At 43.0% G+C, this 13,851-nt stretch overlaps 1 protein-coding gene across 2 annotated transcripts in view; it reads left to right on the plus strand.

Moving 5' to 3' along the window:
• The window catches only part of TSPAN18 (tetraspanin 18), a 175,478-nt gene extending 161,724 nt beyond the window's left edge, over positions 1 to 13,754 (plus strand). For both annotated transcript variants that reach the window (XM_048483711.1, XM_048483712.1), the window contains 4 exons: positions 4,789 to 4,887; positions 6,671 to 6,850; positions 10,186 to 10,269; positions 10,732 to 13,754. In XM_048483711.1, coding sequence (XP_048339668.1) covers positions 4,789 to 4,887; positions 6,671 to 6,850; positions 10,186 to 10,269; positions 10,732 to 10,779 — 411 coding nt within the window. In that variant the 3' untranslated portion in view covers positions 10,780 to 13,754. The remainder of the gene's footprint in view (positions 1 to 4,788; positions 4,888 to 6,670; positions 6,851 to 10,185; positions 10,270 to 10,731) is intronic.
• Positions 13,755 to 13,851: the final 97 nt, after the last annotated feature.

Raw genomic sequence — 13,851 nt, forward strand, 5'->3', positions numbered from 1 at the left:
GCTCTGTTCATACTACAGCTGTTTATTAGCTGGACAAATCTATCATTGTTAATCAGTTAATTACTGATGTTGTCAACACCATCAGTCTCAACCTTAATTTTTGGTGGTAATCTTAGGACTGAGGGGAAAAAAACTTGGCTTCTCTTTTCATGCAATAATTTTTCATGCTACTATTTTGGTTGAGCAGTATTGCTCTCCAGTCATTCCCAATTTGATGTAATGGCCACCTTACCATTTTTTAAATGGGTCTTAGCACAACTACTAGACATCAAGTGATGATTGTGTAATAAAACCTTCTGGTTTGTTTTAACACACACACACACACACACACACACACACACACACACACACACACACACACACACACACACCAAGTCATAGCTTGTGATGCCTATTTCAGTGGTAGTTTGCCATTGCCTGACTTTGTGTGTCAGACTGTGTGTCAGCCCTGGTGTTACTTGGAGATTTCCAGGGTTGAGGCTGAGAGTGTGTGACTGGCCCAAGATCTCCCAGCAAGTTTCCATGGCATGAGTGGGGATTTAAACCTGAGCTTCCCAGATCCTTGTCTTAAGGTTTGGGGCCCACATGAAGTAACAGCCATGCAGGTTAGGAGTCTGAAATATGGAGGGCAGGAATCACTCTTTCCTGCCTTTTCAGAGAGCAGAAGTAGTTAGATCTGTTGTGAAAAGGAACTGGGCTGCTGAACTGACAGACGTAATGACAGATTCTATAGATTTGCAGATATTTAAAACATCCGTCTCAGCCCTCTACTGTGTAACTGTTGACATATTTCCATTCAACTGTAAAAACTATGGATGAATCCAGAATTAATATGTAATGTGCTCTTATTTTCAGCAAGTTCAATTTTTTTATAAGCAACTGTCATTCATAACAGATCATGAAGATGCAGTTAATAATAGGTTTAAGATGTCAGTATAGCACATGTGCTTTATTAAAAAATCGCTGCTGACCTTAAAACTGGCAAGGCAGTGAAATGGAGATTTGACAGTCGATATGGTTTTCATGGCCATGAGGGGGTTTCTTTGCTCTTATTTAAACAATGTGGGGAGAAGGTCAAACACAAAAATCTCATAATACAATTCTGAAGCTGCAGTCCCATGCTTTTCCCATGTGCTTGATCTAAGTGAACACCTTTTTCAACAGGATAGGATTAGAACTCTTTGAATGTCATTCATACATTCCAAAATGTATGGAAATATTAACTTCTTTAGAATCTTATCCTTTCTATTTGAAATTAACCAGAAGAAGCTTAATTTACTGGATCAACCCTTCATACTTTTATTTTTACATGTCTGGGATTTGGCAAAAAGTCAAGTTTTCTTGCAAGAATTTCAAAGGCTCACAGAGGGAAGTTTTCTTATCTAAGAAGGCCTACCTTCAGATGGTAATTTGTTGAAATCCATCACTGGGTTAAAAAGGAGCTCTGTAGAGGTTAATAGTGGTTAGAGTTTAGGGCTACATTCTGGGAAGTCCAGGTTTAAATCTCAACTCTGCCATGAAAGCTTGCTGGGAGACCTCGGTCAGTCACACACTCTCAGCCTAACTTACCACATAGGGTATTCAGAGGATAGAATGGAGAGGAGAATTGTGTGAGATACTTTGGGTCCCCATTGAGGAGGAGACAGAATAGTCTACTTCAAGTCTTAATATATTCCATAATTGGATAGTAAAATTGCTACTACAGATTTCAAGGTTTGCCAGTTGCACAGTGGCAGATAGGAAGGCGCTTCAAAGGGTGATCACTACTGCCCAGAGGATTATTGGCTGCCCTCTCCCCTCTTTGGAAGAACTTTATAATTCCTGCTGCCTAAAGAAAAATCCAACATACTTTCTTTTTGAAATGTTACCATCTGGCAGGCGATATAGGATTATAAAAACAAGGACAAATAGGCTTAGAGACAGCTTCTGTTCTAGAGCTGTGGCTATGCTGAATTCCATGGTTTCATGCTGATGTGGTTGGGGCTGTGTGGGAATGGTTGGAGGAAGGAGAATGTGAGGATGGGGTGTGAGGTCTGAAATAGTGTGCATCGGGGAATGCTTGTAATTTTCATTGTGTGTGCACAATGGCAATAAATGCTTATTATTATTATTGTAGATATCACAGCTGCCAGATCTTTAGCTGGTTGTTGGCCTTCATTACAATTCGAGCCTCACCCAGAAGCCTAGGAAGTTGTAATGTATCAGCGTAGTATTCATGCGGATCCCAGCAGGGCTGCCTTCTGAATTTGACAGATGTTAATTTTGTCAGTTCGAAGATGTTTCAAGTACTGCCCTAGTGTTTTTGGGATGGTGTCCAGCGTGCCGAATACCACTGGGACTACCTCAGCTGGTTTGTGCCATAGACGCTGAAGCTCGATTTTCAAATCGTGGTATCTAGTGACCTTCTCGTGTTCTTTTTCAATGACCCTTCTGTCACTGGGGACTGCTATGTTGATGATGGTCACTTTATTATTATTATTATTATTATTGTAGATTTCACAGCTGCCAGATCTTTAGCTGGTTGTTGGCCTTCATTACAATTCGAGCCTCACCCAGAAGCCTAGGAAGTTGTAATGTATCGGCATAATATTCGTGCGGATCCCAGCAGGGCTGCCTTCTGAATTTGACAGATGTTAATTTTGTCAATTCGAAGATGTTTCAAGTGCTGCCCTAGTGTTTTTGGGATGGCGCCCAGTGTGCCGATTACCACTGGGACGACCTCAGCTGGTTTGTGCCATAGACACTGAAGCTCGATTTTCAAATCACGGTATCTAGTGACCTTCTTGTGTTCTTTTTCAATGACCCTGCTGTCACCGGGGACTGCTATGTCGATGATGCTCACTTTCTTGTCCTCGATCACGGTGATGTCTGGTGTATTGTGTTTAAACACTTTGTCCATTTGGATTCGAAAGTCCCACAGGATCTTGACCTTCCCATTTTCCATTACTTTCTCTGGACAATGTTCCCACCAGTTCTTAGCTGTTCTTATGTTGTAATTCTTGCATAAATTCCAGTGGATCATCTTGGCCACTGAGTTGTGTCTCTGTACTCAATCTGGGCAATCTTTTTGCAGCAGCTGAGGACATGATCTACAGTTTCATCAGCTTCTTTGCACAATCTGCATTTTGCATCATCTGAGAATTTTTTGATTTTGGCCTTGATCGAATTTGTTCTGATGGCTTGCTCTTGGGCGGCTAAAATCAGGGATTCAGTTTCCTTTTTCAGAGTTCTAGTTGTTAACCACAGCCAGGTCTTTTCGTTGTCCACCTTGTCTTTGATTTTCTCCAGAAATTGGCCGTGCAGTGCTTTGTTGTGCCAGCTTTCAGTCCTCATTTTAATCACATTTTTTCTGTATTCTTGTTTGGTTTTCTGGGTTTGCAGCAAATGTCTGTTCTTCACTTCAATCAATGCCTGTTCTTGGCTTTCCTTCACATAATCAGCCAGTGCATGCTTCTCTTCTTCCACTGTCTGCTGTACTTGCAGTAAGCCCCTGCCTCCAGATCTCCGGGGAAGGTATAATCTATCAGTATCACTGCATGGGTGTAAGACATGGTACATTGTCATAAGCTTCCGAGTTTTTCTATCCAATGCTTCCAACTCAGCCTGTGTCCAGCTGATGATTCCCGCAGTGTACCTGATGACAGGTATGGCCCAGGTGTTGATGGCCTTGATGGTATTCCCGCCATTTAATTTAGATTTCAAAATTTTCCTGACCCTCTGGGTGTACTCTCTGCTGACAACAGTCTTCACTTGCCCATGCTTGATGTTATCCAGCTGCAAAATGCCCAGGTATTTAGAAGCTGCCTCTTGGTTGCACTTGATGAGTTGGCCATCAGGCATTTCAATCCCATTGCTCTCGGTGATCTTGCCCCTCTTTATTGCCACAGTAGCACACTTTTCCAGGCCAAACTCCATCGAAATGTCTGTGCTGAATATTCGGACTGTGTTTACTCGTGACTTGATTTCTGTGTCTGATTTCCCATACAGCTTCAAATCATCCATGTACAGCAAATGTGAGATTTTTTCTGAGTCTTTGGCCATTTGATAGCCCAACTTTGTTTTCTTTAAAATTACTGTTAGTGGGATCATAGCAGTGATAAACAGTAAAGGTGATAGTGAATCACCTTGGAAAATTCCTCGCTTAATGTTGACTGTTCCAAAGTTTTCATTTCCGACTGTCAGTTCAGTTTTCCACTGCCTCATCGCTTTTTCAGTGAATACTCGAATGTTTTTGCTGATGCCAATTGTTTCCAAGCATTTCATGATCCAACTATGGGGCAATGAGTCAAATGCCTTCTTGTAATCGATCCAGACCATATGCAAATTTGTTCTTCGATTCTTGCAGTTCTCCATTAACTTGTGCACTATACTTCCTTCTTTTGGATGGTTGGTCCACTTGTAGCCCACTTGTCGACGCATGCCCAGGGACCCCAGCATGCGACGCGGGCCTTGTTAACCCGCGTGATGACCGATGCGGTATGGAATAATTTTTCGTTTGTATCACCATGTTGTATGGGTTGATGGACACTCTTAGTCTGGTTTCTCAGTTGAGACCTGTCTGGCATGGGAGCCCCTTCTGGTAGAATACCCTACCTCCAGCATAGCTCTCAACAACATCGAAGCACGCAAGCCCCTTCCCCACCACAAGGGGGTGCCCATGAGGGGTTGTTGTTGTTGTTGTTGTTGTTGTTGTTGTTGTTATTATTATTATTATTATTATTATTATTATTATTATTATTATAGATCAACCATCTCTTCCTTCTCTTTTTATCTTATTCTGTGTTATAGCTGACTCGAGAGTTCTTCACCAAGGAGTTAAAGAAGCATTATCAGGGGAACAATGAGTCTGATGTCTTCTCTTCCACCTGGAACTCAGTAATGATCACAGTGAGTACCAGCATTTGGAAAGCAGCTTCCATACAACTTCCCTGTCCAACCAGAACTGTGTTTACAACAGCCTGGAGACTCCCCATAGAAGTATTGTGCTCCCTGTTCCTGCACGTGAAAGGCTTTTTGTCTTAGGTTGCATGTGACAATGGATTTCCAGGCCTTTAATTTTAGTTACATTATTAAGAACATGGAGGCTGACTTTAATGCATTTTTAATTTAGTACTTTGAGAAAGAGCTTTATTTATAAATATTATTGAGCTCTAAATAGTGATGGAATGAATATTTTTTAAAAATGATCATGCCAGCCTAGCTATAGGGAAAGCTACACAGACAAATGTTGTTTTTCCTTTTAATTGAAGGTATTTATATTGAAACAACCTTCAAAATGGGCCCTCATCTTCAGGGCTGTACTTACTCTGCCAAGCCACCCAAAATTTTGTACCAAGAAATACTAAATTATGTTACATGCAGAGGTGGGATTCAGACAGTTCACACCAGTTTGGGAGAATTGGTAGCTAACCAGCTGGAATCCCACCAACCCAGGGCGGCTGCAGATTGGGCTGCACGTCTTGGGGCCAGAGGCACATGGCCTGCCAGGGTGGCCTGCTGGCACTCCAGCAGGCCTCCCCTAAAGGCTGCACTGCTGGCCCAGAGGTGTGCAGCAAAATCGGCAGCCGGGTGCCCCCCCACAGGCCACAGGCCACCCCAGCAGGCCATGCTGCCAGCCCATCTGGCCTCCAGTGGCCGCAGCCCAACTGGAGCCTGCCCAGGCCTCCTGGCCCAAGGGGAAAGAAGCCTGGCCTGCAGCTACCAGCTTCCCTCATCTCCCCCTGCCCCTGCCCAACATTGGAAAGGGGGGGACGCAGCAGCCAGGTAATTGGGTGACAGGGGGCATGGCAGGGTGCACAGTTAATTAGCATATAGTTGCATATGAATGAATGTTTTGCATACTATTGACATGTAACTTTTAAGTTTAAGGAGCCTGCCTTCAGCTAGCCTCAGCTAGAGCAGGTATAGAGGGAGAAACAAAGGAATTATGATTATACTTTTCTATTGGATCCCTTGCTTCATCTGTTGCTGTGCTGTGTATGTGGGCATCTTCATTTTAATAAATTTTTTTAACTTTCAGTGCTGGTGGCTGTTTTCTGTACTGCATAGACCTCCGCTGTTTTGGACACTCTATTTTAAAACAAGCACTGGGAGAAGAGAGGGCAGTCAATTGGCAACTTCTCCAGTGGTGTGCAAGGGCAGAAGGCTGTCCCTGTGATAACCAGATCCTCAGGCACAAGACAAGGTCTTAGAACTGCAACACAGGGAAGGGAAACTGGGGGCCCTTTTCTTTTTGTCCAGTAGATCTTACAAAGGCCTGGTGGTAGCAATGGTTGAACTGAAAGAGAGTCCTTCAAGGGTTCGGAAAGCCAGGTGGGTAGCAGTTGACAGCCAGATACCTTGGTTAGCTTTGGAGAACAAGATGGAACAGGGTCTACATGTCAGGATCCTCTACAGCCCCTATAAGGGCTAGACGTATGCTTTCATTTTTAAAAAAATAAAAGCTGAGTTTCTCAGTATGCAGAACATTCCACAAATTACCAAACTGTGTCCTTTTCATGTTTGTAGAACACACAGAGCCTGCCATAATCAACAGGCTTCCCTCACTGATTCCTACATATCCTTCCTGCCGCTCTTCTCAAATTGCACGACATTTTCAAGAGCTCTCTGACACTTCACCTGGTGCCACAAAACAATGTTAACTGTTTGATTTCCTTTCATGTACACCAAGTTTGGCTGCTGTGGTGTCAATGGTCCAGAAGACTTTAAATCTGCTCCACGATTTCAACTTTTGTATTCACACGATGCATTTCCTGAAGCTTGCTGCCGACGGGATATTCAGTCTCGAGATGGAGTGTTTCTCAGCAAAGAAAACTGTCTCATGGGGAAAGAAATATATCAAAACCAGCAGGTAATGGGGACACATAAATCCAAATAGGACTATTAAGCAGTTTATCTGTAGGGAAAGGTACCATTTACAACTTTCTGTCTTGGAAGATCTTAACTGGTAAAAAATGTGTCTGTCCAAACTAATGCAGAATCTCTCTCTGTGGATCATGCTATGATGAGCAAAAGTGTCTTGAAATGTTTTATCGTATTTTTCTTTCACCAGTCTTGCATGGTTTCCCACTGTTATCTCCATTTTGCTGATATAGCAATGACTGATAGTGATCTGCCTAAGATCAAATAATACATGACACATGATGGAAGTGAGTGTAAAAGCGGACTTTCCACCCATAGTGGCTCCCATAAGTGCAAATCAAACATGAATTCACCTTGAGCATCATGTGGAATAAAAGTCCGTTTTGTTTGTCATAACACTCAACTGTAGGTGGGGCCAGTCTCACCATATTATGATCCCAGATAGCTTTCTAGAGAAGTATTTCGCTCCTGCTGTTGGGAATCTTCCTTTCTAATGCTATCTTGTGCAAAATCCTGCTTTATAGGAATAGCAAAAGCAAAGGGAGGAGAGAGGCACTGACTGGTCTAGAAAGCACACAAAATATAGATGAAAGATTCTATAGGGAGACGAGGTCTGTGAGCACGTGAACAAAAACCCTTGTAGACAAGCTTTATGGATTAACTGATGACTCTGACAAGGGAGGCCAGGCTGATGAGTACAGTTGGACAAATCACAGAATGAGGGTTGGTACCTGAAGAGTGACCATTGGTTTCAGAATTTCATACTTTTTAGGTGTCATTTCAATGATCTATTTAAGAATGACCGCCACATATTATTGTTGTTGTTGTTGTTGTTGTTGTATTTATAAACCGCCCTCCCCGAAGGGCTCAGGCCGGTGAACAAAACAAATAGATAGAGCACAGATAAAATCAGTAAATAATCATTAAATATGGCTCTATATGTTAAAATCAACCCCATTAAAATGCAGCATCCTAATCAAATATACTGATGGTGTCCTACTAGAAATCCCCTAACAAAAAGAGGGGAGGGGAAGGGAAGAGAGGGAACAGCAGGGTCCACAGATGTTATGAAAAGGAGGAGGGGGGCATCAGCGACCGGACTCCCCAAAAGCCCGGTGGAACATCTCTGTCTTGCAGGCCCTGCGAAATTCATTAAGATCCCGCAGGGCCCGCGTAGTTGGAGGTAGAGCATTCCACCAGGCAGGGGCCAGAGCTGTAAAAGCTCTGACCCAGGTGGAGGCCAGCCGCATCATTGAGGGGCCAGGGATCACCAGCAAATTTGCCTCTGCTGAGCGCAGAGGCCTATTTGGGACATGTGGGGCAAGACGGTCCCGTAGGTACGGAGGTCCCAGGCCGTGCAAGGCCTTAAAGATCAAAACCAGCACCTTGAAAACTATTCAGAATTCAATCGGTAACCAGTGCAGACAGCACAACACGGGTGAAATATGGTCTCTAGCGCCACCTCCTGTGAGCAGATGTGCCACCGCATTCTGGACCAATTTTAATTTCCGAATCAGACTCAAGGGAAGGCCTGCGTAGAGCGAGTTGCAATAATCCAGCCTGGAGGTGACCGTTGCATGAATCACAATGGCCAGGTCTGTTTGAGAGAGGAAGGGGGCCAGCTGTCGGGCTTGGTGAAGATGGAAAAACGCAACCCGGGTTACATGGGCCACCTGGGTCTCCATTGAAAGAGACGAATCCAGGTGGACCCCCAGGCTACGAACGGAGGAGGCCCGTGCCAATGTAGCCCCCTCCCACACCGGTGGCTGGAAATCCCGCACCCCTCCTTCCCGCCCCAGCCAGAGGATCTCCGTCTTTGACGGATTCAGTTTCAACCTGCTCTGCTTCAACCAACCAGCAACCGCCTCCAAACAATGCTGGAGAGCCATAGGGGCGATGACCGTTCCCCTCTCCATCAACAGAATGAACTGAGTGTCATCAGCGTACTGATGACAGGTCAGCCCAAAGCTCCGTACCAACTGAGCAAGGGGTCGCATATAGATGTTAAATAATAGCGGGGACAACAGCGCTCCCTGGGGCACACCGCACTGAAGTGGGCACCTCTGGGAGGCTTGGTCCCCGCACCACACTTGCTGGGTCCGGTCCCAGAGGAACGAGGCAATCCACTGAAGGACAGTGCCCCGCACCCCGGAAGCAGCCAGGCGGTGGGTCAAAAGATTGTGATCGACCACATCAAATGCTGCAGTAAGATCTAACACCATGAGCGCCGATCCGCCTCGGTCAAGTTGCATACGGAGCATGTCTGTAATAGCGACAAGAACAGTCTCCATCCCATGCCCAGCACGGAAGCCGGACTGGAAGGGATCGAAGGCCGATGTGTCCTCCAGGAAGCCCTGAAGCTGCTCCAACACCACTCTCTCAATTACCTTCCCCAGAAACGAAAGATTCGAAACGGGGCAGTAATTGGCCAGATCTCCAGGATCTAATGATGGTCTTTTTAAGAGTGGGCGGACCACTGCCTCCTTCAACCCACCCGGAAAAACTCCTTGCTCAAGGGAGCTATTGATGATATTCAACAGGTGGGGTCGTAGCTCCGCCCGGCATGCTTTAATAAGCCAGGAGGGGCACGGATCCAGAGGACAGGTAGTAAATGTTTAATAATAGTGCTGGGCATGGGACAGTAATAGTAAATGTTTAATCCAGATGCATGCAGGATTAGGGATCTAAAGAGAGAGATTTTGAAAAACATTTGAAAACTGTCAAGCCAGGGAGAAAACTGGAAAATGACTTTCCTTCAACTCTGATAAGTTCCATCAGTTTCACATGAAGTGTCATAAAAATGCCTCCATTGAATTGTTATGGTATAGCCCTACCTCACATGCAAATTGGCCCTGATTAGTTCCATATTGCAAGCATTATTTATTTATTATATTTATTATATTTATTTATTAGATTTTTATACCGCCCTATCCCCGAGAGAGTCCTTCAAGGGTTATTTATTGCCCAAATATGGTGTTGAACTCTAAAACCAGGACTTACATCTCTTGATCTGGGTTGCAAAAAAGAAATATTGGAAGATCCCTGGACTACAAATCATTTATAGCTGTTATAGTCTATCTTCCTGTCTGCTTATCTTCCCTGTCTGAATGGAAAATGTTATAATACTATTGCTGTCAGCCTTACCAAAAGCTGTCAGGTTATTGTTTAGCAGGACAGCCCAGCTCCTAAAGAAAGTATTGTGAAAACTGGACTTTTAATGGATTCTCCATCCACATTTCTTGGAAGGATCCACCACTTATTCCCTTACTAGCTTGTACTAGGCAGGTCCTGTTCACTTCATAGTGTTGTTTTCTTTCTTTCTAGGGCTGCTACACTGTGATTCTGAATTCCTTTGAAACATATGTATACCTTGCTGGAGCCCTTGCCATTGGTGTTTTAGCCATTGAGGTATGCTAATTGCTACATAATGAATTTCTCTCAATAGATTCTTACCACATGCTGAATTTTTGTATATTATCCACAGGGCTTGCAAAGTGAAAGAATGTGCACAGGAAGCAGGGGAAACGGTCCTGCACTGCCCTCTGGTGTTTGGACTAGCTTTAGCAATATCTCTAGTATACTTTGAATGCTCACTCCATGCAAATAGTTATCTGGAATTAAATAATTAGAAATTATGTGAACAAAACCACTGTTTTTTTTTCTTTTTTACTATTTATTTTGAAAACTGTTAAGCAACAATTTGGCTATGCAGTAGATTTAAGACGTCTGTGTTGGCTTTTATACCCCAATTTTCTTATCACCTTTATTCTGAACTTATTTGGGGGAATTTAGTTGCTGCTGAACCATAATTAAGACTGGCCAGCCCTTTCCGTTTTAACTATGTTTGCCTTGTTTTTGGTTCCTTCACAGCTTTTTGCTATGATCTTTGCCATGTGCCTCTTTCGGGGAATCCAGTAAAAAGCATTCCATGATCAGCTGAACATTTTTGCCTGACCACATGCTTTGAAGAAAGTAAAAATGCAGGATAAACTTTATTTTTTGGTTATCAAAATAAAAAAAAGGTTTGTAATATATGAATGACCAAAAGGATTGTACTTTGGGAGCTGGAACTCTGAGGTGCTGTGCACTGCATTGCCTTCTCCTAGGACAGTCCTTCATCAGAAGCCACGCAGAATGGGTTGCACTAGAACCTCCAAGGCATGGAGGACATGAATTCTGATGGTCCACACTGAAGCAAGATGTTGTGTGGGATTCATATGCCTTTCATGATAGTGAACCGCCAGCTGGAGAGGAAAAGGTCTCCTTACATATACGAGATCGGAATTCAGTCTCTTCACTGATCAGCTGAAGCATTGTGGAAGCTTTTTTAAGCATCTAGGGGAAAAAGTAGTTTTGACACTGCGTTGTGAGCCCATCAACCAAGATGAGTGAGAAACCACCACTTCAACATCCAGGAGCTTCTTGGATCACTGGGAATGAGGATCCTTTTGTCTGGAGTACTGCAGAAGTTACAGATATTGTGTTGGGAAATGGGAAGGGGTTAGGGATTTTTTCTTAAATCAAGAAGGATGAGGTCGAATCAGGAGCTTTCTACATTCTTTTTCCTACATTGTGGAAGTGGGTCTTCTCTTCAGTGTTCTGTGAGAGGGCAAAGTCCACAGTAGTCTGACTATTGACTCCCTCAACTTTACAAAAAGTGTTCCCCTCTAGAACAGCTGGTGCTGCTTCCCTTAGTGGTGGGAGGGTGGGAGATTTTATTTTATAGCTTCTGAATGTTTTGTTACCACAATGTTATGTGCAAGATGTGTTGTATAGTTGGCCACTGATAGCTGTTAATTAGCTTGTCATCTCTGTGTTTCAGTGTGCCTTCCAGGTGTGTGGAAAAACCTCCCCAATGGCCAACAGAGCAATGAGAAACTTTTACAGTCATCTTCTGCAGAGGTCCATCTGTGGAGCTTCTGCCACACTTTTGTTCTGAAAAATTCCCATTTAGGTGCTTCTTGGATTGTGGCAATCAAATGTAATAACATACCCTGTCCAGAATCTTTTCCCTCTTCTGCTGTGCCAAATTATGGTTTCAGCTATGTGTAATACATTTGGTTGCTTAGAAGCCAACTTTAGAAAACAGATCCTTGCTTAAAAGGGAGAAGGGACAAAACTGAAGTTCCCAACTGACAGTTCTCCAGAGCCCTGAGCAAATCTTTGTGGCCAGAAATTCTAAAGGGTATAAAAACATAGCTAAATGGAGGTGCAAGCTGTACCAAGCAGAAACAACAGGCTATTGCTAAAAGACAAGATAAAAAAAATCTGGCAATGTTACATGGCCTGAGATTTTGTAAAATTTTGGGGGTCAGCTTGCAGGGAATGCTCATGAGTGTTCACCAAAACAAGGTTATGAACTAAGTATTAAGCCCAAGTTACAGATGATACAAGCAATAACGAAAGAATTAAAAGATCAGCATCACAAACTACAGCCAGACGAAAGGTTTCAAATACTGAGCTAAATATTTTTATGTTCCTTGACATTCTCTCCTGTAAAAGGTTGCACTTAGAGTGCATGTAGGGTTCAGGATTACGCAACTGTAGAGCAAGGAAGAGAGGCAACAGGACAGGCCAATGCAGTTTTCCTATAGCACATTGATAATTTCAGATTCTATACTGAAACCAATCTTCACATACACACATAGAAGGACACACAGAAGCAGGTTTTCCTGAAGCACCTAATTGGTTCATACATGCCAGTACCATCAAAGTTGGCTGGTAATAGCTCTCCAAGGTCTCATGAAAGGGTCCCCCCCACCCTCCCCGCCTATGTTATCCAAGATCCTTTTCACAGGCTATAAGAGTTACTGAACCCAGGACTTTCTGCATGTGAAGCACATGCACTACCTTGAATGTCCTCTCAAAATTAAGCAGAACTCCTCTTTAAGAGACAATCAGTGCAGATGAGGGGAAACTCAGAACTTTCATGAGAATGTTACTTACTTTGGTCTTTCTGCAGCCTCTCATTTCCAGTAGCTGTCTTCTTTCACTCTTGTCTAGTTTTTTGATTCCCCTCCCCATCCAAGCCTCCACATTTTCAGTCACCTGCCATTTCCCTTAGAATACTCATTTATAACAATCCTAAAGACAAGACACTGTCCTCTTTAATGGAATTGGAAAAAATAGCTTCACAGAATTAGAAAAAAATATTTGCTGGGGCTGTTGATTCCTGTAGCTAAATGGGGTCTCAAAGGAAGGAGTAAAACACACAACAACTGCAGAATCTGAACGGCATCCCCTCTTCCAAGAGATGAGGATATATTGCAGGACAGCCTCTGGTTCAAAATGAAGACCCCCCTCCTCCACACACACATTTTTAAACAAGAAATGCACATAATATAACATACCATAATATGAACTGTTCTGCATCATGTTCCTTTCAAGATTCTTATGCAAAATAAGAGTGCGTTTCAAGTATTGTAATGGCTGATGCACCCTTTTGGTATAATATATGAGAGGATAGGCACAATCCAGCATGCTGTTTTCCTGAACAAGACTTATTTAGATGAATGGGAAGATGCTGAAATCTTGTGGAACTTGAGCCTGAGAGCTTCAGGTCAGATTTGTGATTAAATTCTAATTGATTCTGTGAACCTAGATCCACTCAGTCCCTTCCACTGTCTGCTGTTGTCACTGTTACAAGTGCCTGGGAAAACAGGCCACTTGTGAAGTAAATGTCGAAATCTATTTTAAATTTTTTAATGTTCTTTTTGTTAGAAAGCTAGAGCTAATTTATCTTGTATTCCCTACTGTAATGCTTTTTTATATTGAAAGGGTCTTTTTGTAATATAAAACAGACACTACCCCTGGAACATTCTGCACAGTTTCAGTGTGCATTTCCTTAAAAAAATTAAAAAGAAAAAAATAAAGATATTGTAACAATGAAGTGACTTTTCATGGTTCATGTGTTGTATTTTTTTTTTGGAAAACTTTACTTAAAATTCAAAGGCAGTCCAAAACCCCAACATTTTCCTAAACCTTTTCATT

This window comes from Sphaerodactylus townsendi, linkage group LG02, assembly GCF_021028975.2.
Source record: "Sphaerodactylus townsendi isolate TG3544 linkage group LG02, MPM_Stown_v2.3, whole genome shotgun sequence".
NCBI classification, from domain to species: Eukaryota; Metazoa; Chordata; class Lepidosauria; order Squamata; family Sphaerodactylidae; genus Sphaerodactylus; species Sphaerodactylus townsendi.